The 27266-nt window shown below is 45.1% G+C and overlaps 1 protein-coding gene across 1 annotated transcript in view; it reads right to left on the bottom strand.

Annotated features, from left to right (window-relative positions):
• Window positions 1-27266, bottom strand: part of abca4b (ATP-binding cassette, sub-family A (ABC1), member 4b) — a 147830-nt gene that overhangs the window by 103236 nt on the left and 17328 nt on the right. Inside the window, exons 6-12 of the mRNA XM_055642473.1 lie at window positions 19352-19549; window positions 17423-17512; window positions 14973-15213; window positions 13149-13288; window positions 10514-10630; window positions 8852-9049; window positions 2484-2689 (exon numbers count right to left, since the gene is read on the bottom strand). Of these exons, the coding sequence (XP_055498448.1) occupies window positions 2484-2689; window positions 8852-9049; window positions 10514-10630; window positions 13149-13288; window positions 14973-15213; window positions 17423-17512; window positions 19352-19549 (1190 nt within the window). The remainder of the gene's footprint in view (window positions 1-2483; window positions 2690-8851; window positions 9050-10513; window positions 10631-13148; window positions 13289-14972; window positions 15214-17422; window positions 17513-19351; window positions 19550-27266) is intronic.

Genomic DNA, 27266 nt, shown 5'->3' on the forward strand with positions numbered 1-27266 from the left:
AATTAAAATTGTCTTGCTCTTTAAATAGTCGGACTACTGTGTTGGATTATTGCCCAGTCAATGTAGTTGACAATACTGACACAAGTAGCCTTGTACCAGGTCCCTGAGACAAGGCGGGCTGCACACAAGCGTACAACTATCTGTACTCACACACAGGGGAATGACAAGGAAATAGCTGCACCAAAGCTCCGTGGATTGATGAATGGCGAGGAATCACTCAACATCCCCAATGGACAACTGGGCTTTGTTGTGTGGAACAATCGCCCTTTTTGCGAGCGTTGTTGTTGCCGGAGAGAATGCACACGTTCAACTTCAAGGCCTCAACCTCTTAAGGTTACACTTCGCTACACTGCCAAGTGAAACAACTGGAGAGATGCCCGCCGTGAAACTCGAGCTCTATGTCATCTCCAGACACGCCTAAATTAAATGTTTCAGCGACCAAGGGGAGCAAGGCTGGATAGACTCGGCTTGTACTCGCTGGAATTTAGAAGATTGAGGGGGGATCTTATAGAAACTTACAACATTCTTAAGGGGTTGGACAGGCTAGATGCAGGAAGATTGTTCCCGATGTTGGGGAAGTCCAGAACAAGGGGTCACAGTTTAAGGATAAGGGGGAAATCGTTTAGGACTGAGATGAGAAAAACATTTTTCACACAGAGAATGGTGAATCTGTGGAATTCTCTGCCACAGAAGGTGTTTGAGGCCAGTTCATTGGCTATATTTAAGAGGGAGTTAGATGTGGCCCTTATGGCTAAAGGGATCAGGGGGTATGGAGAGAAGGCAGGTACAGGATACTGAGTTGGATGATCAGCCATGATCATATTGAGTGGCGGTGCAGGCTCGAAGGGCAGAATGGCCTACTCCTGCACCTATTTTCTAATGTTTCTATGTAAGTTATTTGCATTGTGCGTCTGTGTGGATGAAGAGCTCGGCTCGAATAGATCGACTGGGCTTGTATTCACTGGAATTTAAAAGGATGAGAGGGGATCTTATAGAAACATATAAAATTCTTAAGGGATTGGACAGACTAGATGCAGGAAAAATGTTCCCGGCGTTGGGGGAGTCCAGAACCAGGGGTCACAGTTTAAGAATAAAAGGTAGGCCATTTAGGACTGAAATAAGGAAAATCCTTCTCACCCAGAGAATTGTGAATCTGTGGAATTCGCTGCCACAGAAGGCAGTGGTGGCCAATTCACTGGATGTTTTCAAGAGAGAGTTAGATTTTAGAGCTAACGGAATCAAGGGATATGCGGAGAAAGCAGGAACGGGGTACTGATTTTGGGTGATCAGCCATGATCATATTGAATGGCGGTGCTGGTTCGAAGGGCTGAATGGCCTACTCCTGCACCTGTTTGCTATGTTTCTATGTCCATATGACTCCATGGGAGCTTTCCAATTCCACTTCAACTGTGAGGTCCACCAAGGAGGAGGACGATGGTTTGCGGGAAGACCGGATGAAGGCCTTTATGGCCAACTGCAGTTGGGACCGTGAAACGGCGCCAGATCCTGGCGACTATTGCCTAACCTCACTGGACTGTTTTTATGTATTATGTATTATTATACTTATGCATGCCAATAATCTTCTGCAAAAAATAACTTCACCGCATCTTGGTACACATGATAATAAAGGAACCATTGAACTAGTGTAGGGGTGATCGCTGGTCGGTGGGCCGAAGGGCGTGTTTCCAGGCTGTATCTCTAAACTAAACTAAGACTACTAGAGGGGTTTGAGTCAGATGGACACACCTTCATCCTATGAACACTTGATACCGGCAAGATATTTCCCCAGTTGCATCGCTGGCACTCGCTAAGAGTTGCTGGTGAAGTGGGAAGGACCGTTGGGTTGGGTTGGGTTGGGTTGGGTTGGGTTGCTCCTAGGCCTGGCCAAGCTGGCCATCCACGAGTCATGGCCACAGGCGGAAGAGGCCTTTGCCCGAGCCAGATGCTTGCCCCTTTACCAGGGTTACGTCCGTGCCCGGGTGGTGTTAGAGAGGGGCATAGTTGTATAGTAGTTATTTAGTATTTAAGAAGGAACTGCAGATGCTGGAAAATCGAAGGTACACAAAAATGCTGGAGAAACTCTGCGGGTTCAGCAGCATCTATGGAGCAAAGGAAATAGCCAACGTTTCGGGCCAAAACCCTTCTTCCTGAATTTAGTTATTTAGTATATTTGTAAGGATTGTAACATAGTTGTTTGAACATTTAGATCATTTGGTGATTTTGTAATATGGTGGTGGGAATAGGTGATGTTTTGTGTCGAGGCCCTTCCGCAGATTGGGTTACCCATCTCCTGTAACCTTGCATGCAGGTGACCTTGTTGATCTCCGAAGGTCCCTATTCCCTCTCTAGTTACTCGTGCCACCACGGTTTGGTTTTGTGCCGTGTTCGTAATTAAATAAATTATTTTTGATACCAAAAAAAAAAAAGAGTTGGTGGTGAGTTTTAGTTTGGGAACTCACATTCTCTTTGTGAATGAAACTAACCTGTCTTTTATTTTATTGGTTCGCTCCACTGCATCAATGTCCATGCGGATTTTATATTTGACGTGCGTTGGAAGCTGGCTTGACCACGGGTATAAGTCTGGAAACACAATCCCGGCCCAAAACTTGTTTTCTTCCAGGAGATAAAGTGCTCGGTGGGCGAGATGCCCTTCGTCCAAGTGGCCTTCAAATTTATCCAGGTTTAAGCACTGCAAATAATCAAAGAGTTTACGACAAGAGTATGCCTGAGTAAATCGCAGAGTGAGAAGATAACAACTTCTAGTGCCTGTAATTATTTGCTCCACATGTAAACAGTCATTTATACTTCAGAAGACTCTCCAGCACCTGTTGTAAGCAACTTGCAGATGTGCAGATAAAAACTGCCTTTTGACCAACTCTTGTCTAATGAACAAGATACTTAAATGAAGACACCCGAGTTCAGAGAAAAGGCACCGTGGTGTCAGCACACCTTAACCCTTGCGTTTCCTTCAGCCAGGATCGCTGATAAAACAGCCGGCACTATTTGCAAAACTGGGAGAGAAGGAGACAGGAGAAAGTGTGCAGCGTTCAAACAGGCGAAGAGATTGGCCCTGGATAAGATCTGGCGGATAAGATAAAGCAGAATCCAAAGAGCTTCTACGAGTATATTGAGGGTAAAAGAGTAACTAGAGAGAGAATAGGGACCTTCGGAAATCAACGAGGTCATCTGCATGCAGGGTTACGGGAGACGGGTGACCCAGTCTGCGGAAGGGCCGCGACCCAAAACGTCACCTATTCCTTTTCTCCAGAGATGCTGCCTGACCCGCTGAGTTACTCCAGCATTTCGCGTCTATCTACGTAGTAAACCAGCATCAGCAGTTCCTTCCCACATCTCATCCACACTTCCTTCCCAAAGGTGCTGCCTTGTACTCTTACCTCTAACGCTACCTCATTCAATTGTTTCATGATAGTACTCTGATATTTCCAGCACTACAATCTAGCACCAATCTACTCTTATGCACTCAACATTGTACTTGTTGTTGTGTTTATCATGAGTGTATGGATACTATTCACTCTGTGAGCTTCGCCTCTTCCTTTCTTTTTTTTTATACCCCCCCCCCCCCCCCCCCCGACATCAGTCTGAAGAAGGGTCTCGACCCGAAACGTCACCTATTCCTTCCCTCCATAGATGCTGCCTCACCCGCTGAGTTTCTCCAGCGTTTTTTGTCTGCCTTCGATTTTTCCAGCATCTGCAGTTCTTTCTTAAACATGTCATTGTACCTGACCTGTCATCTAAATCTGCACCTGAGCTGATAAATGATTATGTCTCATCAATATTGAGGATGACGTGGATGATTAGGGACTCGGGGAAGTCACAAAAAAAAAGACTTTCACTGTAGCTCAGTTCATGTGACAATATAAAGAACCTTTGAACCATTTGGAAATACAAGGACTAATCAACATGGGCTTTGTGTGTGGCAAATGGTGTCTCACAATTTTTTGAAGGGGTGACTAAGATTGATGAGGGCAATGCAGTAAATGTTATCTATATGGACACTAGCAAGGTCTTAGATAAGGTACAGCATTGTAGGTTCTCAGCAAGGCAGGTTCGATCACAGGGCATCCAGAGCCAATTGGAAAAGGTGCCTAAAAGACATGACATGTTGCCTGGTCTGGAGGGTTTGAGAAATAAAGAGAGGCTGAATAGCTGGTTCTTTTCTCTGGAGCGTAGGAGGCTGAGGGGTGACCTTATAGAGGTACGGTCATGTCGTTAGTACATAGATAAGGTGAATAGCCACAGATTTTCTTCAAGGTAGGGGGATTCCAGAACTTGAGGGCAGAGATTTCACATGAGAGGGGAAAGGGTCGCGAGGGGCAGATTTTTCAGGCAGTGGGTGGTGCGTACATGGGATGTGAAGCAAGCTGGAGTGGTGGCAGTGGATACAATTTAAGTGAAACTTAAATGACAATTGGATAGATATATGGATAGGGAAGGTTTGATGGGGTGTGGGGGGGAGGGGAGGTGGAAGGATATGGGACAGTGCAGGCAAGTGGAACTAACTCAGTTTGGCATGGACTAGTTGGGCTGGAGCGCCTGCTCCCTTGTTGCATAGCTCTATGGGTTTTAAATGATCATCTGATGGCGGTTCACTTTTGGGGAGAGGAACAGTCACCATGACTCCCACAATTTTTAAGAAACTACTGGCCTTTGCACAGGCAACAATATCGACTCATTCAGATCGATAAACTACTAAGATCTTATTCCTAGTCATACAGCATTGAAACAGACCCTTTGGCCCAACTTGCCCATGCCGACCAACATGTCCCATCTACACTAGTTCCAACTGCCGTGCTTATAGAAACATAGAAAATAGGTGCAGGAGGAGGCCATTTGGCCCTTCGAGCCAGCACCGTCATTCATAGTGATCATGGCTGATCATCCCCTATTAATAACCCGTGCCTGCCTTCTCCCCATATCCCTTGACTCCACTAGCCCCTAGAGCTCTATCTAACGCTCTCTTAAATCCATCCAGTGACTTGGCCTCCACTGCCCTCTGTGGCAGGGAATTCCATAAATTAACAACTCTCTGGGTGAAAAGGTTTTTCTCACCTCAGTCTTAAATGGCCTCCCCTTTATTCTAAGAATAAAGCTTGGCCCATAACCCTCTAAAACCAATTCTAACCATGTACCTGTCCAAATTTCTTTAGTTTAACTAAAGTTTTAATTTAGTTTAGTTTAGTTTAGAGATACAGTGTGGAACCAGGCCCTTCAGCCCAGTGAGTCTGGCACTATCCTACACACTAGGGACAATTTTACAGAAGCCAATTAACCTACAAACCTGAGGGTCTTTGGAGTGTGGGAGGAGAATGGAGCACCTGGAGAAAACCCACATGGTCACGGGGAGAACATAAAAACACCGTACAGACAACACCCGTAGTCAGGATTGAACCCGGGTTTGTGGCGCTGCGCCACCGTGCCGGCCCACCTATTCAACGTCATGTTAGTATCTTGGTCTATGATAATATTGGTCTATCGCACCCCATTCTCCAGGCAGATGTTGCAAAGTTAAAGCACTGGATGAAAATAGAGGTATAGGAAGGCATGAACAATATCTGCCAGATAGACACAAAATGCTGGAGTGACTCAGCGGGACAGGCAGCATCTCTGGAGAGAAGGAAAGTGGGACGTTTCTGATCGAGACCCTTCTCCAGACTCGACCCGAAACGTCAACCATGCCTTCTCTCCAGAGATGCTGCCTGCCCCGCTGAGTTACAGAGAGTGGTGAATCTCTGGAACTCTCTGCCGCAGCGGGTAGTCGAGGCCCAGTTCATTGGCTATATTTAAGAGGGAGCTAGATGTGGCCCTTGTGGCTAAGGGGATCAGAGGGTATGGAGAGAAGGCAGGTACGGGATACTGAGTTGGATGATCAGCCATGATCATATTGAATGGCGGTACAGGCTCGAAGGGCCGAATGGCCTACTCCTGCACCTAATTTCTATGTTTCTATGTTTCTATGTTACTCCAGCATTTTGTGTCTATCTTCGGTTTAAACCAGCATCTGCAGTTCCTTCCTAACAATATCTGCCAGTTGTCAAATGTTGCAGGTTTGGAGTTTGTGTGAGGTTAGATCTTTTTTCCTCAACAAAACGAGAAAAAAACATTAACTCACAGTGACATTGCTTCAAAATGTTGATAAGCTTCTAATCCCTTGTGTCAGACGGCTGTATCAATGCCGAGATATCTTATCTCCTGTGTGGATGGGCTCTGAAAACTGTGTGGTTGCTAGGGAATGATGTTAAATCACAGAGCTGATACAATCTTTATGAAGCTATTTAGTCATGCTGATAACAGCGAAACATGCTGGTAATGACCAGATTAGTGTTGTCTGTAAGTGTAACACTAACCAAACTGCGGGAAGCCCGGGTCACCAGCAATAACAGAGGCGATAGAGCCCACAACATACAAATCTCAACTTCATTCAATATCCAGCCTCAGGGCTAAACAGTGGTTGAATTATTGTAATGTTTTCACAAATGCGGTGAGTTACAGTCTATACGGAGGAGCGCCAAAAGAGGTGGGCGGCACAGTGGTACAGCGGTAGAGTTGCAGTCTTACAGTGCCAGAGACCCATGCTCGATCCTGACTACGGGTGCTGTCTGTGCAGAGTTTGCACGTTCTCTCTGTGAGCACATGGGCTTTCTCTGGGTGCTCCGGTCTCCTCTCACACTCCAAAGACAGGCGGGTCCGTAGGTTAATTTTTGCTTCTGTAAATTGTAAATTGTCCCTAGTGTGTAGGGTAGTGCCGTGTAATGGGGTGGTCGTTGGTCGGCACGGACTTGATGGGCCGAAGGGCCTGTTTCCACGCAGCATCTTTCAAGTCTAAAGTAAAAGTCTGAAGTCCAATTAGAATCCAGCCAGATGATGGTGCCATCTGGTGCATGGGAACACCAGCATCTCGAAGTACCAGACCAACCTGATGTACAAATACTTGGTTCCTTTACAATTACTTTACTATGAATGCAACAACTCCAAGTTTGCGGATGACACTAAGTTGGGGAGCAGCGTTAGCTGTGAGGAGGATGCTAAGAGGCTGCAAGGTGACTTGGATAGGCTGGGTGAGTGAGAAAATGCATGGCAGATGCAGTATAATGTGGATAAACGTGAGGTTATCCACTTTGGTGGTAAAAACAGGAAAGTTGACTATTATCTAAATGGTGGCCGATTAGGAAAAGGGGAGATGCAACGAGACCTGGGTGTCATGGTACACCAATCATTGAAAGTAGGCATGCAGGTGCAGCAGGCAGTGAAGAAAGCGAATGGTATGTTAGCATTCATAGCAAAATAATTTGAGTATAGGAGCAGAGGAGGTTCTACTGCAGTTGTACAAGGTCTTGGTGAGACCACACCTGGAGTATTGCGTACAGTTTTGGTCTCCTAATCTGAGGAAAGACATTCTTGCCATAAAGGTAGTACAGAGATTGTTCACCAGACAGATTCCTGGGATGTCAGGACTTTCATATGAATAAAGACTGGATAGACTCGGCTTGTACTCGCTAGAATTTAGAAGATTGAGGGGGGATCTTAGAGAAACTTACAAAATTCTTAAGGGGTTGGACAGGCTAGATGCAGAAAGATTGTTCCCAATGTTGGGGAAGTCCAGAACAAGGGGGTCACAGTTTAAGGATAAGGGGGAAATCTTTTAGGACCGAGATGAGAAAAACATTTTTCACACAGAGAGTGGTGAATCTGTGGAATTCTCTGCCACAGAAGGTAGTTGAGGCCAATTCATTGGCTATATTTAAGAGGGTTAGATGTGGCCCTTGTGGCTAAAGGTATCAGGGGGTATGGAGAGAAGGCAGGTACAGGATGCTGAGTTGGATGATCAGCCATGATCATATTGAATGTCGGTGCAGGCTCGAAGGGCCGAATGGCCTACTCCTGCACCTATTTTCTATGTTTCTATGACCAGGGTAAAATTCTTGGAGCACATTTGTCACCAGGCAGCAGCTCAAAAGGTAGCTCAGAACATCCTCCCACCCCCTACTGCCTCTCTATTCCCCATTCCCCTATCACGAGCAAATTAGGCATGGAGAAATAAATGCAGGTCTGTAATTTAATAAGTCACCCTGAAAAAAATAATAAAGTAATACAAGGTTCCTGTACAAAGCCTATTGGCCTTGTAAATGTTTGTTAAATATTGGTTACTTTGCTGGGTCCAAGAATAACCGGAATAATAAGCAGATACAAAAAACGTTAGAAGCAGTTCATCTCTGCAACACTATCTTGTCCTGATTTAATGTTTGATTCATGATTTCATGAATGACCTCATGATTTTATGCAATATAAGATTTTTTGATTTTTAAAAAATATCATTATAACTAAATTTACACATCTGTTGTGTGGCTGCAAGTAAGAATTTAATTTGTCAGTTTCAGGACAAATGATAATAAAACGCATGTAGGAAAGAACTGCAGATGCTGCTTTAAATCGAAGGTAGAGACAAAATGCTGGAGTAACTCAGTGGGACAGGCAGCATCTCTGGGGAGAAAGAAAGAGCTAGATAGGGTTTCTTAAAGATAGCGGAGTCAGGGGATATGGGGAGAAGGCAGGATCGGGGTACTGATTGGGGATGATCAGCCAAGATCACATTGAATGGCAGTGCTGGCTCGAAGGGCTGAATGGCCTCCTCCTGCGCCTATTGTCTATTGTCTATTGTCTATTGAAATGGGTGACGTTTTGGGTCGAGAGATCTCGATCCGAAACGTCACCCATTCCCTTCTCTCCAGAGATGCTGCCTGTCCCGCTGAGTTACTCCATCATTTTGTGTCTACCATTTGTTAATAAAACACTCTTCACTTATTTTTTTTAATGTCTTCCCTTGTTTTCTTACCTCCATATAATTATTGAATGTGGTGAGTAGCTGGTCGGTAATGTTATAAATATTCTGCCAGCTAAACGTTGGCAGTCCGTCTGCACTCTCGCTGAATGGGCTGTTGTTTAGGAAGTTTATGATGTCACTGGCCGTCAAGTCCATGTCTTCCAGTTGCAAGTTTATGAAATATGAAACTGTGGGGTTTTTTATGGAGTCCTGTGGGAAATAAAAGGCGAGGAATGTGAGTGGAAAAACATATACGGGGGGAATCAAACACTCTCCAAATATTCCCAAGCCTGGTCGACATGGCTGAGCCAGCAAACTTCAATTATTTTTTGAGATGGCACATGAAACATACGGCACATGAATGATGACGGGACTTGATTTAAAATATCATCCATTCCTTCTCTCCAGAGATGCTGCCTGTCCCGCTGAGTCACTCCAGCATTTTGTGTCTATCATCGGTGTAAACCAGCATCTGCAGTTCCTTCACACACATTGAGACTTAGAGTGTAACAGTGTTGAAACAGTTCGGCCCAACTTTCCCACTCCGACCAACATGTCCCATCTATACTAGTCCCACTTGCCTGCGTCAACGTCAAAGTCAAATTCAATTTTATTTGTCACATGCACCCAAAGGTGCAGTGAAATGAATTTGCCAGCAGCAATACATATCCCTCTAAACCTATCCTATTCATGTACCAGTCTAATTGCTTCTTAATGTTGTGATTGTCCCAGCCTCAGCTACCTCCTCCGGCAGCTCGTTCCATAAGCCCACCGCCCTATGTGTGGAAAAAGTTACCCCTTCAGATTCCTGTTAAATCTTTTCCCCTTTACCTTAAACCTAAATCCTCGTCCTTAGTTCCCCAAGAGACTCTATGCATCAACCCGATCTATTACTCTCATGATTTTATGCACCTCTATAAGATCACCCCTCATCCTCCTGCACTCCAGGAGAAACGGAACCTCAGCCTCCTCAACCTCTCCCTAAAGCTCAGATCATCGAGTCCTGCAACTCCTTGTAAATTTTCTCTGCACATATTCTCCCTACATATTATATCCTTTAATGGACCAAATAAGACAAAGTAAGATTAAGTTGGGGCAAAGGCAAATGAGATCAAATGTGAAGCCAAAGATGAGGACAATGCCAACTGAATCCTGACAATATATCTTAGTAGCAGGTTCAGCGTCACTCCCCTTGCTTTTTCCCCCTCTCCCCCTTCCACCTATATCCCTCCCTCTGCCTCTACCCTTCACTCCTCCTCTCTCCTCCTCCGACACCTTTTGTCTCCTTTTCATCTCCAGCCTTTGTCATTCACTCCACCCACCTGCCTGTCACCTATATCCACCTATCACTTAGATTCATAGTGTCATAGAGTCATAGAGTGATACAGTGTGGAAACAGTCCCTTTGGCCCAAATTGCCCACACCGGCCAACATGTCCCAGCTACACTAGCCCCGCCTGCCTTTGTCTGATGAAAGGTCGCGACCTGCAACGTCGTCTATCCATGTAGAAATATGTTAAAAATCCTCTGTAATCTGCTGTTATCTACAGTACATCAGAGACAATTGACCATTTTAGATAAACATGGCGACAAAAGTAATGAGTTGAGATATAACCGCTTGGTGGTTCGGGGAACATTTTGCTCTCGTTTGTTGCTCCTTGTGACAAACACTTACGCGGATTATGTTCATTTGTACGCCGTTTTGGAAGAAGTTCCAAAGCTGAGGCTTCACCTCCTCCCAGACCTTTCCGATCTGCTTAAGTCTGTGTAGTTCCTCGAAAGTGACATTAGCCTGTGAAGAGAATTCAGAGCAGCATTTGGTGAACAATGCAAAATCAGGAAAGTGAATATTCAGCTGACAAATATCCGTCAGCTTATCCACAAGTACTGTTCAGCCATCTTATTCGGACAGGAGGATGTCCGTAAAACATTATCCTCCAAGATTAGTAGGAAGGATCTATAAATGCTGGTTTATACCGAAGATAGACAAAAAGTGCTGGAGCAACTCAGAGGGTAAGGCAGCATCTCAGGATAAATAGGATGGGTGACATTTCAGGTCGGAAGCCTTCTTCTAGTCTGAAGGAGGGTTCTGACCCAAAACGGCACCCATCCTTTTTCTCCAAAGATGCTGCCTGACTCGCTGAGTCACTCCAGCATTTGTGCCTATTCTCCTCCAAGAATTGGAATGTTGCACAGCCTTAAATCTGGAGCTCAACTCTTTCATGTTCTCTAGTAAAGTAATAATTCAGTTTTACTTTTCGGGATATAACATGAAAACAGCTCCTTCAGCCCACTGAATCCACCCGTGGACCCGTTCTTGATTGTCCGCTCACACTAGTTCTATGTCATTCCACTTTCCCATCCACTCCCTACACACTAGAGGCAGTTTACACAGGCCAATTAACCGACATACCCACACGTCTTTGAGATGTGGGAGGAAACTGGAGCTCACTTGGTATCAGGGAGAACATGCAAACTCTGTGAGGACAGCACCCGAAGTATGGATCGAGCCCAGGTCTCTGGTGCTGTGAGGCAACAGCTCTACCAGCTGTGCCAAGTCAAGTCAAGTCAAGTTTATTCGTCACATACACGTAACGAGATGTGCAGTGAAATGAAAAGTGGCAATGCTCGCGAACTTTGTGCAAAAAAAACAAACAAACAAACAAACTACAAACTGAATCACAGAATCACATATTCTTTTACATATTAAATATTGTGGGCGGAAGGAAAAAGGGGAAAAAAAAAGGGAAAAGTGCAGCCAAAAGTGCAGGCTGTTGAGGGTTGTAAGTCTTTGCATTCAGTGGACTTTCCATTCCTCAGTACACTGCCAAATCCAGGTTAATCCATAATGATTGATGTATGCTACATCAACAGTTAGCATTCTGACCAGCGGAGTAAAACATTAGCAAATTAAAACATTCTCTTCCAACAATTGGATTGTTGCACAGTCTGAAATCCGGAGTTAATAACGTTGACTGTGAAACTATTGGGTGTGTGTTTGACACCCATTTGGTTAATCAGAGGGAAGGGAACATGTTCAATTTAGTTCATTCCGTTTAGTTTATTGTCACGTGTGCCGAGGCACAGAGAAAAGCTAACCGTGCTAACCAGTCAGCAGAAAGACAATAGATGGCTCCAATCTATTTACGGTGTATAGATATATGATAAGGGAATAATGTTTAGATAGTGTTAGTTATGTTGCGATATGTTCAACTCTTAGATGTCACCTGATATGAGCCAGCAGGGCAGTCAGTTCCAGAGTGTTCAGGAACAAAGATACTAGAGCTCCACTCTATAATCTTTGGTCAGGAATGAGCAATAAATGTTGGTATTGGCAACTTATTTAGCCATTGGCATTGTCTCTCTTCACCTTGCATTCATCAGTTGGAATACTGATTATAACTCATGTTACACACGCTCATGTCAATTTTTACCGAAACCAATTAATCTACAAACTTGTACGTCTTTGGAGTGTGGGAGGAAACTGGAGCTCACGGGAAAAACGGTCACGGGGAGAATGTACAAACTCCATACAGGCAGCACCCATTGTCAGGTTCGAACCTGAGTCACTGGCGCTGTAAGGCAGCAACTCTACTGCTGCGCCACTGTGCCACCCATTTATACAGGCGCATGAATAGACTGAGGGATATGGACCTTGTGCAGGAAAGATGTCAAGTCAAGTCAAGTTTATTCGTCACATACACATACGAGATGTGCAGTGAAAGGAAAAGTGGCAATGCTCGCGGACTTTGTGCAACACAACAAACAAACAAACAAACTACAAACAGAATGGAACAGAATCACATATTCTTTTACATATTAAATATTGTGGGCAGAAGGAAAAAGGGGGAAAAAAACAGCAATTTTAAAAAAAGCAGTAGAGTGGTACTGTAAAAGTTAGTCCCTGGTGAGATAGGAGTTTACAGTCCTAATGGCCTCTGGGAAGAAACTCCTTCTCAACCTCTCCGTTCTCACAGCATGGCAACGGAGGCGTTTGCCTGACTGTAGCAGCTGGAACAGTCCGTTGCATGGGTGAAAGGGGTCTCCCATGATATTGTTGGCTCTAGACTTGCACCTCCTGATGTATAGTTCCTGCAGGGGGGCGAGTGAAGTTCCCATAGTTTCGGCCGAACGCACTACTCTCTGCAGAGCCTTCTTGTCCTGGGCAGAGCAATTCCCAAACCAGATTTAGTGATTAGTTAGTTTGATTGGCCATCATTCATGATGGGCTGAAGGGCTTGTTCCTGTGTTGTACTGTTCTATATTCCATGATCCATCAATTGTTCAGCATAAAAATAACGTGAACTCACCGTTTTCATCAGCTGCCGTGTTGCGGGCGAATCAGGAGAATACAGAACCTTCCCCATCAGTAGCGGCTTCAGCATGCTCCAGGCGATCTTGGTAGCAGGACTGGACTCCATGTTTTGAATCAATGCATTACAGAAAGGAGCTATGGAAAATTTTAACCACGCATTAGTAATTTGACCATGGTAGACCGCTAGTTATTCCAATAAAGATAACCCCAATAAAGCAAAATTCTCCCAGAAAATTGACAATATTTCTCCCAGCATTTTCCCCTTATTACTTTACAGTATACAGGGATTGCTGAGAAGGCCACCATTTAATGCCCAGCCATGCTACTGGGGATGGTGGTGAGTAGCATGTTTGAACTGCTGAAGCCCTTCTAGTGCAGATGGTTCCACAGGCTTGTTAGTTGAAGGGGGACCGGGTGGGATGTGTCGAGAACAAAGGGGGGGACCCTCGTAGATAGGACTGTTTGGTGAGCATTTGTAGCTTTGTCGGTGCCAAAAACGTGGAGTCACTTGTGGACTGTCTCGGTGAGGTCCGCGATATGATATTACCAAGCTGTACACTAAACAAAGCATTTCACTGTAGATAGACACAAAGTGTTGGAGTAACCCAGCGGGACAGGCAGCATCTCCGGAGACAAGGAATGGGTGGCATTTCCGGTTGAGACCCCCCTTCAGACATTTCACTGTACCTACTGTAACGCTAAAGTATCGTTGAATTATTGAGGGGATCCAAGACTTGGGCCCAGTGATGGGTGAAGAAGGAATGCCGATTGAATTCCCAGTTTGGAATAGTTTGTTAGCAGGAGAGGAACCTGCAGCAAGCGGAGCTCCCATTCATTTTTTGCCCGGTCTTTCTTGATGCTTGAGGTCACAGATTGGAGAGGTGCTATTGACGTACCCAGAAATGTCTGCAGTGCATTCTACAGATGTTATTTTGAAGCATTAGCATTCTCCCCGCACCATGACAAGTGTGAGGATAAGAGTCCAATGACCGGCACGCTGGCGAAGCGGTAATAGTTGCTGCCTTAGAGCACGTTCAGCGCCAGAGCCCCGGCTTCGATCCTGACTACGGTGCTGTCTGTACAGAATTTGTACATTCTCAAAGTGACCTGCGTGGGTTTACTCCAGGTGCTCCGGTTTCCACCCAATCTCCAAAGACGTACATGTTTGTAGGTTAATTGGCTTAGTATATTTGTACATTGTCCCCAGTGTGTGTAGGATAGTGCTGGTGTATGGGGATCGCTGGTCGGCGTGGATTCGGTGGGCTGAAGGGCCCGTTTCCGCGCTGCATCTCTAAACTAAACTCTGCAATGTGGCTGTTTTTCATATTTGATACACAAGTGAAAACTTTGTAAGCTATTCAACTGGGGAAGAGGGGGGAAAGCCACAGGAATCATCCTCAAACACAGTCTTTCCCTAAATGATGGTCAGGATAATGAAGGGGAATATACCAAAGATAGACACAAATTGCTGGAGAAATTCAGCAGGACAGGCAGCATCTCTGGAGAGAAGGAATGGGTGACGTTTCGGGTCGAGACCCTTCTTCAGTCTCCAGAGTCTGAAGAAGGGTGTCGACTTGAAACGTTACCCATTCCTTCTCTGCAGAGATGCTGCCTGTCCCGCTGAGATACTCCAGCATTTTGTTGCCCTTAAACTTCTTGGTGTAAAGGTTGTGGGCTTGGGAAGTGCTGTCAGAGTAGTCCGGATGAATAAATGCAATGCATTTCACAGACAGTACACACAGTACTACTGCCACTGATGGCAGAGTGGATGAAGGTTTATGATTTTAGAGAATTGCAACGATTTATACAGAAGACTTACTTGTCGTGTCATCATAGGTATACGTTGACTCTTTCTTTGTGTTGTTAATTCCCAGGAAAGCTTTGTAATTGTTATCTTCATACCAGTTAAAAGAGAAGATCCTGGAGCCTCCTTTCTCGGGATAGCCACAGATTAGACGTGAGAACAGGGCTGTCATCTGGCTGAACGAAGCTGGGCCCTCCTCAGTAAACAATGGGTAAACGACCTGAAGTAAATCTCGAACACTATCCCTCGTGGTGAACTGCGTGCGAATGGTTTGCAAAGTGCGCAATTATTTCCGCCGACATCACATTAAATAAATAAAGCAATGAAAAACGAAACAAAATTAAAGAAAAATAAATTAAAAAGAAAAATAATGGCGAATCCTGGAAATATGCTGTTCCACAAATGCCTGAAAACTTATTAAATTAATGTTCTCGGATTAGAATTAGGCCATTTGACCCATAAAACGACTCCGCCATTCAATCATGGCTGATCTATCTTTCCCTGAAAGGGAAATGAGAGATATTTTTGGGGAGAACCTTCATGAAGAAATAGGAAGACCTATCAGCTTATCTCCAAATAGGTGCATGGGAAGATTCTGGTCCTCACTCATACATTTATAAGATCTCGTCAACACCATTCTCAGTTAATAATACACAGGGTACATATAGAAACATAGAAACATAGAAATTAGGTGCAGGAGTAGGCCATTCGGCCCTTCGAGCCTGCACCGCCATTCAATATGATCATGGCTGATCATCCAACTCAGTATCCCGTACCTGCCTTCTCTCCATACCCTCTGATCCCCTAGGCCACAAGGGCCACATCTAACTCCCTCTTAAATATAGCCAATGAACTGGCCTCAACTACCCTCTGTGGCAGAGAGTTCCAGAGATTCACCACTCTCTGTGTGAAAAAAGTTCTCCTCATCTTGGTTTTAAAGGATTGCCCACTTATCCTTAAGCTGTGACCCCTTGTCCTGGACTTCCCCAACATCGGGAACAATCTTCCTGCATCTAGCCTGTCCAACTCCTTAAGAATTTTGTAAGTTTCTATAAGATCCCCTCTCAATCTCCTAAATTCTAGAGAGTATAAACCAAGTCTATCCAGTCTTTCTTCATAAGACAGTCCTGACATCCCAGGAATCAGTCTGGTGAACCTTCTCTGCACTCCCTCTATGGCAATAATGTCCTTCCTCGGATTTGGAGACCAAAACTGCACACAATACTCCAGGTGTGGTCTCACCAAGACCCTGTACAACTGCAGTAGAACCTCCCTGCTCCTATACTCAAATCCTCTTGCTATGAAAGCCAACTTGTCAACGTCACTTGTCAACAAGCCACTTATCGGGTCTTTAAGATTAAAATAAGCATCTTGAAAGCTATCGAGAAGATCATAAAGATCATGCAATGGGAGTGTACAGAGGGAGGGCCTGTGCAAGTTGCTGGCCACCTTACAAACTACCCCATCCTCTCCATCAGAGTCCCCCTGCCCCATCTATACAGAGCCTGTTGACTTACTGGATATTTTTGGTGCCTTCCCCCACAGTGAATTCTGCTGTGGGGGGACGTTTCATGTTGATTTCTATAGTGTACTGTTTCTGTGTCTTTTTTCTTTTTCTCTTTTTTCTCTTTTTTTGATTTGTATGGATTTATTGAATTGATCTGTTCATTTAATTTAATCAATGTCTGTAAAGCACTTTGGTTCAAATACTGGTTTTGTTGAAAAGTGCTATATAAATAAATATTATTATTATTATTATTATTATTAATAAGCCATCACCGAGTCCATAAACTTGAGTATAAGCAAGTCACCCTCAGGAACTGCCCAAAGGCAAGGTGATACCAAGAGTCAATAGACCAGGGAGAATTTATTGCCTTTATTGCAATAAAGATTTCCAAAGAGTCTTTAGGAACTAAATATTAATTCCTAGAGGGCTGCTCTAAACGACTCAGGAAATAAATGATCGGCAAGGAGCAAAAATGAATTCACATTTCCAATTTTTCTGGGCATTTCTAACTATGAAATTTGTTTACCCTATTTTCCCGTTGACTTTAACTAATTTTGCTCAGTTTCAGTGTGGAATACCTCACACAGTTTAGGGCTTTACAATGCCCCTGTCCCACTTAGGAAAACTGAACATAAACCTCTGGAGACTTTGCGCCCCACCCAAGGTTTCCGTGCAGTTCCCGGAGGTTGCAGGTGGTTGCCGGAGGTTGCAGGTAGTGGAAGCAGGTAGGGAGACTGACAAAAAACCTCCAGGAACCGCACGGAAACCTTGGGTGGGGCACAAAGTCTCCAGAGGTTTATGTTCAGTTTTCCTAAGTGGGACAGGGGCATTAACTCAGAAAAAACATGGGCTTGCATTAGGGGAATTTGGAACAGAGCCTTCTTACGGTTAGCAGTGGCTGGATTGAACGGAATACTTTATACAGATGGTCTTGAACATTTGCACCTTAATTCCTTACCTCTTCTAATGTTGATGATGCATCATTTAAAATCCTTAGCCAAAAATTCAGGTCTATTCCATCAGAATGTCTGTTTAGCACTTTTGGGGCCTGTAATGATAACAGAACTTGTGTACATATTTGAAATTCAGCTCAACACCAAACACAGAGTCCATTGACTCCATCTATACTTCTCACTGCCTCAGTAAGGCCACCAGCATAAATCAAGGGTGAATCTCACCCCGGTCTTTTTCCACTCTCCCATCAAACAAGAGGTACAGAAGTGTGAAAACGAATTGCTCCAGATACAGGGACAGTTCCTTCCGAGCTGTTATCAGGCAATTGAACCATCCTATTAACAACTAGAGAGCGGTCCTGACCTACCATCTACCTCATTGGAGACTCTCGGACTATCATTAATCAGGCTTTACTGCACTAAGTGTTATTTCCTTTATCCTGTTTCTGTGCACTGTGGATGGCTTGATTGTAATCATGTAAAGTTGTTTAGCTGACTGGATAGCATTCAACAAAAACACTTTTCACTGTAACCCGGTACACATGACAGTAAAGGAAACTGAACTAAACTAGGTCTAAGGTTTCAGGTCAGGTCGGGGGGAGTTCCCCCCGCCACGGGTACCATGCAATCCCGTGCTACCTGCTCCATGGTCGGATAGTCTGCATCTAAACCGTCTCCCCCACCTGGTTTGCCAGGTGAGGAGGGGGCTGTGGGCCCCCAGCAGGACCAAAAACAAGCCCTGTCAAACGGCGGATGAGCTTCTAGCGAGCCGACGGCCATCCACACTTCAGTAGAAGTTGCGATCACTGCCGTACATAGCATTGTAAGGAATGACGATAAAGCACACACACCAGAATCATATACATCCAGCGGCGGAAGTCCGCAGGAACTGGAGGACAGATGTGTGGTGCGTCCGTCACCGTTCCCGTTGGAAACCAGCACCACTGCGTCGCTAATGTTTCAACGATGATGATGATGAGGTCTAAGGTTGCAATTGACTTGATTCAGACTCTTTCTGACTTGTTGCTGAACCTCCTCCATCTATAGATCTGGTCCCTTGTGTGTGGCACCTTCCCTTCAACTAGTCAAGTGTTCAACCATCCACATTGCATCTTCTGGATTTTAAGTCCTTGCTCCTCCCAAACCTCCTCACCTCTCCTTTGCTCTCTCCACCTTTAAATCGCCCCTTAGATCCTGCCTTTGCAATAACCCTTCATTTCTGTCTAGTTCTATTATGATGCCTCAAAAGTTTTTTCAGGTCTGAGTTGGAGAGAACTGCCTGCATTCTTACTTATTTCCCATCTTACCTGCAGGGTGACATTCATATCCAAGCTGTTCAGAAAATTCATTAATACTGTATGGATTAATGAAAGTATTAAACAATCAGAGTGACTTAATTCAAGTAATTTCATCCAGAGGATAGACACAAAGTGCGGGAGTAACTCAGCAGGTCAGACCGTATCTCTGGAGAAAAAGGACGGGTGACGTTTCAGGTCAGATGCTTTCTTCAGTCTGATGATGGGGTCTGACCTGAAATGTCACCCAGCCTTTTTCCCCAGAGATGCTGCCTGACCCACTGAGTTACTCCGGCACTTTGTGCCCATCTTCAGCATAAACCAGCATCGGCAGTTCCTTCCAACTAATTTCATCCAGAAGTCAATGTAACTATAAAACCGGGCAATACCTACATGCGATGAAGATACTTATCAGTAAATAACTGCGTTCCAGCCATGATAATAAATGAATGAATGAATTAATACTTTATTGTCACCTGTGACAAGTCAAGGTGAAATTCTTTGCTTGCAAACCCAAGGTATGCAAATAGTTGCCCATAAAGGGCGCTTACAATGTTACAAAGTATCCGCGCCAGGTCCCCCGTTGTTCTCCCCCCCCTCCCCCTCCTCACCCCTGAGTGAGCCGAGTGATGGTCCTACCATCTGGAAGAGTTTAAGGAAATCCACGTTTGCATAAAGTGCATCCTCCACCAACTGGAGTCGCTGCTGCGACAGGACGCACATCCCGTTGAGAACCGTGCGTGATCCTCGCCGACTCGAGAAGATGATGAAGCGGTCAAGGAGGGCCTGGCTGCATGCTATCTCCTTGAGGGATAGATCTGGAATTCCATAAGCAAACTGGGAGAAAGAGAGAACAGGCGGTGTTACATTCAGCATTCCCAAACACTTCGCCATCAAGAACCAGAGGTCATAGGTTGAAGGTGAGAAGGGGAGAAACAGTAGAGATCATGTTGATTGGTTGCATCATGGTATGGTTCGGAAACTCAAAACGCCCAGGAACATAGAAGATTGGAAAAAGTGGAGAACAATGCCCAGTCCATCACAGATGCCGACCTCCCCACCATTGAAGGCATCTACATGAGTCACTGCGTCAAAAAGGCGGCCAGCGTCATTAATGACCCACACCACCCTGGCCACACTCTCATTTCACTCCTGCCATTGGGAAGAAGGTATAGGAGTCTGAGAACTATAATATCCAGGTTCAGGGGCAGCTTCTTCCCTGCAACCATCAGGCTATTAAACACAACAACCTCTAAATAAGCTCAGACATTAAGCTAATCTTGGGGAGAGACAAAAGTGTTGGAGAAACTCAGCGGGTGCGGCAGCATCTATGGAGTAAAGGAAATAGGCAACGTTTTGGGCTAAAACCCTTCTTCAGACTGATGTAGTGGGGGGGGGGGGGGGGGGGGGGGGGGGGGGGGGGGGGAAGAAAGAAGAGGAGGAGCTAGAGGGCTGAGGGAAAGCTGAGAAGGGGAGGAGACAGCAAGGGCTACCGGAAATTGGAGAAGTCAATGTTCAAGCCGCTGGGGTATAAAATGCCCAAGCGAAATATGAGGTGCTGCTCCTCCAATTTCCGGTGGTGCTCACTTTGGCCATGGAGGAGGCCCAGGATAGAAAGGTCGGATTCAGAATGGGAGGGGGAGTTAAAGTGCTGACCCACCGGGAGATTGGGTAGGTTATTGCAGACCGAGCGGAGGTGTTCGGCGAAATGATCGCCAAGCCTACGCTTGGTCTCACCGATGTAGATCAGCTGACATCTAGAGCAGCGGATGCAATAGATGAGGTTGGAGGATAGACTTGCGGATATTGATTTTGTCCTTTCACTATTATTGTTTTATATATATGCACTAAACCTTTTGTTGTTGCTTATTATCTGTTGTGCAGCTGCAAGAACGAATTTCATTGTTCCATTTCGGGACATATGATAATAAATCTCTCTTGCATCTTGAAAGATTTAATAGGAACCTGCGGGGTAACTTTTTGCGAGGTGGTTGGTATATGGAACAAGCTGTCAGAGGAGGTAGTTGAAGTAGATATTATAATAATATTGAAAGACATTTGGACAGGTGCATGGATAGGAACGGTTTAGTTGGGATACTAGTCAAATTTGGCCGTGGAACCTACATAGATGGGGCAGCTTGGTCGGCTTGGGCAAGTTGAGCTGAAGAACATGTTTCTGTGCTGTTTGACTCTTTGACTCAGTGACATTTCACACAGTCTATTGAACAAGCTATTGCTGGAGTGGTTTCCTGTGCATGCAACAGGAGATTATAGTGGAAGGAAGTCAAGCCCTCTGAAATATGTTGCAGTTTTGGAGGTGTCAGATCCTAAATACATTTGGAAAATAGTTTTGTAGATTTTATGATTTGATTTGTACATATTTTGGGATGAATGGAGGCCATTCTAATGCTGCACTACATGTCTTCCCAATCCTCACTCGTGTTCAGGTGTGGTCACGGTGTATAAGATCAAGTGTATAAGATCATGGTGAGTGTATGGAACGAGTTGCCAGAGGAGGTAGTTGAGGCAGATACTAGAACTGCATATAAAAGACATTGGGACAGGTACATGGATAGGAAAGGTTGGAAGGAATATGAGCCAAACACAGGCAAGTGGGACCAGCATCTTGGTTGGCAAGGACCAGTTGGGCAGAAGGGTCTGTTTCCATACTGTACGTCTCGATGACTATGACAGTGTGGGCCGTGAGGTCAGGTTGGTAAAGGACATTTGTTGATCTTCTCTGCTTCAGTGAGCAAGTCAGCGATGACTTAGACCTTGGTATCAAAGCATGGACCATCTCACTCAAGCCTCATCTACACATAGCATCTTGTCAATAGAGATTCAGGTGACCATGCAGTTGCAGTGCATTGAATAATTTCCCATTAGATCCGAACATTACTTCAACTTCCATGTGAAGTTTATTGAAGTTGAGATGCAAATTTGCAGTGAGAATGACTGTCGGGGCAATGACATCATCTTGTTTGATGCAGTCTTGAGTGAGATGGTCGATGTTGTAGATCTATTGGTCTGTTTAGAGATACAGCATGGTTACAGGCCCATGCCAACCATACGATACCATATAACTTTATTCATCCCAGGAGGGAAATTGATCATCCGTTCACACTAGTTCTATGTTATCTCACTTTTTGCAACCACTCACGACACACAAGGGGCAATTTACAATTAACGTACAAACCCGCACGTCTCTGGAATGTTGGAGGAAACTGGAGCACCCAGAGGAAACCCACGTGGTCACAGGGTGAACGTGCCAACTCTACACAGATAGCACCCGAGGTCAGTGTGAAAACGCACACCACCAGATACAGGGACAGTTTCTTCCCAGCTGTTATCAGGCAACAGAATCATCCCACCACAACCAGAGAGCAGTGCGGAACTACTATCTATCTCTTTGGTGACTCTTGGTCTATCCTTGATCAGAAATTGGTGGCTTTACATTGCACTAAACGTTATTCCCTTATCAGGTAAACTTATACACTGCAAATGTATCGACTGTAATCATGTATCGTCTTTCTGCTGACTGGAACAAAAGTTTTTCTCTCTACCTTGGTACACGTGACAATAAACTGAATTGAACTGATCCCGGGTCTCTGGCGCTGTGAGGTAGCACCTCTACCCCTGTGTTGCCGTGCCGCCCAATGTAACATGGTTTGCATGCCGTCATGGAGCAAGCGTAGGATGGAGACAAACTTCTGTGGACGGCTGATTGATGTTTCTGACTCACTGGTTAATCACTTTTTGTAAACCACGTACAAGTGTTGTTGATTAAACCTTCTTCTCGTACACTCATCAATAACATGGGATGAGAAATGTGAACAAAATGTTGGCCCAGTGCTCCTAGATGGAGCAATGTGATGAGTCACATTGCCACGATCTCAGCCGGTACATTTTCCATCAATCTTCATCTACTAAACCTACTGAACTATTCCCTACTAAGTTGGCGCCCAATTCGGGCGACAATTTGCGCGCTCGCCACAGAAGCAGATCTACCAACACAGATTACAATCACTCGGCACTCTTAAATCTCTCTGTACACCGTAAATGGCTTGACTGTAATCGCGTATTGTCTTTCCTATGGCTGGTTAGCACACAACTAAAGCTTATCACTGCACCTCGGTGCACGTGACAATAAACTAAACTAAACTAAACTGATGTCTCTCACAGTTGCAGGTTTTGAGCAAAAGCAACTCAGGAAATCGACCTAGTTTACAACTCCTATCTAAATGAAGTTAACAAATACTTGGTAGCTAAGCAACCGACAGCAGAAGCTTATGGATGCCACTGGCTTAATCAGAGAATCAAGATTAGCTTTTCAAATATTATCAATGTGTCATTCTTCAACCTCTATGAATGCTGGCTGGAGAAGCCTCTAATCTAATGAAGGTACACAATTATGTTGCTGTGGATGCACTGATAACTGAACTTCAACAAATATTTTGTGACTAATTATAATTCAGTGTCAGGGTAATTGGATTTCTGCTGCGTCAAAAGATTCATTATGTGAATGCCTGTCAAAGTAGGGTCAAATACTTCAAGATGTTGAAAGGGCAAAATGAGAAGAGCTATGATTTTATTTGTTGAAATGTGTCCAGTTCACTTTGTTTTGGAATTTTTCTCGAATTGATGGATAACAATTCCCCCTCTGCACACACACTCCTCCACCCCCACCTCTCCAGCTGAACACAGATAACCAGAACCACAGGCCCTGTGGGGCGGCACTGCTCTGCAAAGCAGCTGCACTGAAGCACACACCCACCCAAAGGGAGATGTCGGTTATGTGGTTACCTCCCTGTTGTTGCACGGTTCCCGGCCAAGAGCTTCGTAATGTTAGACTGAACTCCCCAAGCCGGCCATAGTCTAAGCCTCTCAACCACTCCCACATATCACTCCATAGCTGTGTTACTGTACGTCAGCGAGTTTCAATCCTAGTTTAGTTTAGTTTCCTTTAGTCTAGTGATACAGCGTGGAAACAGGCTCTTCGACACACCAAATCCCTGCTGACCAATGATCACCCGTTCGCTAGTTCTATCCTACTCATTAGGGACAATTTACACAAGTCAATTAACCTGGAAACCGGCACATCTTTGGAATGTGGGAGGAAACGAGAGCACAGTTTGATAGGAAAAAATGAGAGGACACAGCATTATTAAAGAGTGGACTGAGAGAAATGAGTTTAGCTCAGTGATACAGCATGGAAACAGGCCCTGTGGCCCGCCAAGCCTGTGCTGACCAATGATCAACCGATACACTAGTTCTATCAGACACCCTAGGGACAATTTACAGAGGTCAGTTGACCTTCAATCCCGCATGTCTTTCAGATATGGGAGGAATCCGGAGCACCCGAAGAAAACCCACCCAGTCATAGGGGGAACATGCAAACTCCGTACAGACAGCACCCGTAGTCAGGATCAAACCTGGGTCTCTGGCGCTGTAAGGCAGCAACTTTATTACTCTGCCACCGTGCCGCCCAGATTATGCTTTAATAAAAACAATTTTTTTAATAAAGAAACCATTTTACATAAAACATAGTTAATGCATTCCATAGAAAATTCGTTGATTAGTTGCAGGAGTAGGCTCAGTTCGGCCCTTCGAGCCCTGCAACCGCCACTTTCAATATGATCATGGCTGATCATCCAACTCCAGTATCCTGGGTACAACTGCTGCTTGAATCCATACCCCCTGGAACCCTTAGCCAGCATCTGAATCTGAATCACATCTAACTCCCTCTTAAATAGAGCCAATGTAACTCGGGCCTCGCTGAACACTACCCTCAGTGGCAGAGAGTTCCAGAGATTCACGCTACTCTGCGTGAAAAAAGTTCTTTTTGCATCATACAATTTATTGAAATTAATGCATTCTACTTTGAAATGTTTATTCGTTGATAAGTTGAAGGGAAGAGGCTCAGTAAAGAATCTTGTGTCTTTCTGCAACTATTCGGCTACTTTCATATATTGACAGGAAAGAGGTGACAAAGCATGTTGTTTTTGCTCCAATTATTCAGATCTGGGAACAACAGCTGCAAAAATGAATGCAGGACAGACTGGAACAATAACCCCAGCATCTGAATCTGAATCTGAATCTAAATCAACTCCTGTATATCGGCGAGACCAAGTGTAGGCTCGGCGATCGTTTCGCTGAACACCTACGCTCAGTCCACCAAAACCTACCTGATCTCCCGGCTGCTCAGCACTTTAACTCCCCCTCTCCATACACAATCTGACCTTTCTGTCCTGGGCCTCCTCCATTGTCAGAGTGAGGCCCAGTGCATATTGGAGGAACAGCACCTCATATTTCACGTGTCGCTTACACCCCAGTAGTATGAACATTGACTTCTCTAACTTCAAGTAGCCCTTGCTTTCCCTCTCTGTCCATCTCCTCCCCCTTCCCAGTTCTCCCACTAGTCTTACTGTCTCCGACTACATTCTATCTCTGTCCCGCCCCCTCCCCTGACATCAGTGTGAAGAAGGGTCTCGACCTGAAACGTCACCCATTCCATCTCTCCAGAGATGCTGCCTGTCCCGCTGAGTTACTCCAGCAGTTTGTGTCCACATTTGATTGAAACCAGCATCTGCAGTTCCTTCCTACACATCTGAATCTGTGCAATTGTTTTACTTTACTGGCAAAGAGGAAGTGGCTCCTCTAATAGTGGCCTGACATTGGGAATACTGAGAAATCAGACGTCAATAGCACAGGAATGCTGTGAACAATGTCGAGGGTGGTTCCAGGCGTCAGGAATAGGTAGAGGGGCGGGAAAGGCAGATTTATTGGACTTGAAATGTACTAGAAGTGACTGTGAACTGACACAGTTTGATTAAAGGGGAATGAGAGAACTTGGTTTAGTTTAGTTTAGTTTAGTTGAGAGATACAGCGAGGAAACACCAAACCCATGACGACCAATATTCACCCGTACACTAGTTCAATCCCACACCCCATTTACAGAAGCCAATTAATCCACAAGCTGGTGTTGGAGAACTCGGAGAAAACAGTCACAGGGAGAACGTACAAACTCCACACAGACAGCACCCATCGCCAGGATCGAACCCGGGACTCTGATGCTGCAAGGCAGCAACTCTACCGCTGCGCCACTGTGCCACCCTATCTCGGGATATATGCACCCAGGTTTTTGAAAGCAATTATGATGTTAAGACAGGAAGGAAGTTATGCTTACACATTAGAAAAAATAAATTGGGTAATACTCCACTGAAATACTGAAATGTGTTGACTTTGGTTTCGAGATACAGCACGGGAACAGTCCCTTCGGCCCACGATGCCAACCCATCGATCAGCCGTTCAGAGTAATTCTAGGTTATCCCACTTTTACACATATCGGGGACAACATACAGAGGCCAATTAACTGACAAAGCCACAGGTCTTTAGGAGGAAACCGGAGCACCTGGAGGAAACCCACACAGTCGCAGGTAGAACGTGAAAGCACCTGACGGTCAAGGTAGAAACTGGGCCTCTGGTGCTGTCAGGCAGCAGCACTACCAGCTGCACCACTGTGCCGCGCAGGGTTAATTTCTGTAATGTTAATAAAAGACCATTTTATGGAATGTTTCAAGCTTGGTGGCCGTGAGAGAGAAGGGTGTGTATATCAAAAAAGGGAAAAGAAATACCCAGAGCCAGCTATGACCTCGTGATTTCTCAAACTGTTTTACAAAGGCATGGCAGTGGTGGAGTTGCTGCCTTACAGCACCAGAGACCCGGGTTCAAACCTGACAACGGAGTTTGTACGATCTCCCAGTGACACAGTGTGGGTTTTCTCCGGGTTCTCCGGTTTCATCCCACACTCCAAAGACACACAGGTTTGTAGGTTAATTGTCTTGGTATAATTGTAAATTGTCACTCGTGTGTGTCGGATAGCGTTAGTGTGCGGGGATCGCTGGTTGGTGCGGACTCGATGGGCCAAAGGGCCTGTTTCCGCGCTGTGTCTCTAAACTAAACTAAACAAATGAAGAATCTTTGAATTGTGGTATCGGATACATAGCATTTATCCTGCATGCAGCATAATCCCTCAGACAGCAATGAGGTATAAATGATCAGACAATGAGACTGTCTGGTGACTTTGGTTGGCAGACTATGCTCAGCACAATGAGAACTCTCCGGCCTTTCTTAATAGGCAGGATCATGAACATTAACCCGAGAGGGCAGTGTCCTCGGTGGGAAGTCAAACCACTTTACACCGTCTCACTGCCAGCAGCATTGTATCAATCCTTTTTGTCCACGGGGAAGTGTGGAAACGTACACTTCTAGATTCAGGGACATTTCTACCGAAGATAGACAGAGTCTGAAGAATGGTCTCGACCCGAAACGTCACCCATTCCTTCTCTCCAGAAATGCTGCCTGTCCCGCTGAGTTACTCCAGCATTAGTGTCTATCTTCAGTTTAAACCAGCATCTGCAGTTCCTTCTGACACAGTTTCTTCCTCGCTGTTAAAATACATCTGAACCATCCTACTGCAAATAGGGATAGCAGTGCTGAACTACTATCTATCTCACTGGGGAACTTCGGACTGCCTTTGATCGGACTTTACTGG

This window comes from Leucoraja erinacea, chromosome 10 (assembly GCF_028641065.1).
Source record: "Leucoraja erinacea ecotype New England chromosome 10, Leri_hhj_1, whole genome shotgun sequence".
Classification (NCBI taxonomy): domain Eukaryota; kingdom Metazoa; phylum Chordata; class Chondrichthyes; order Rajiformes; family Rajidae; genus Leucoraja; species Leucoraja erinaceus.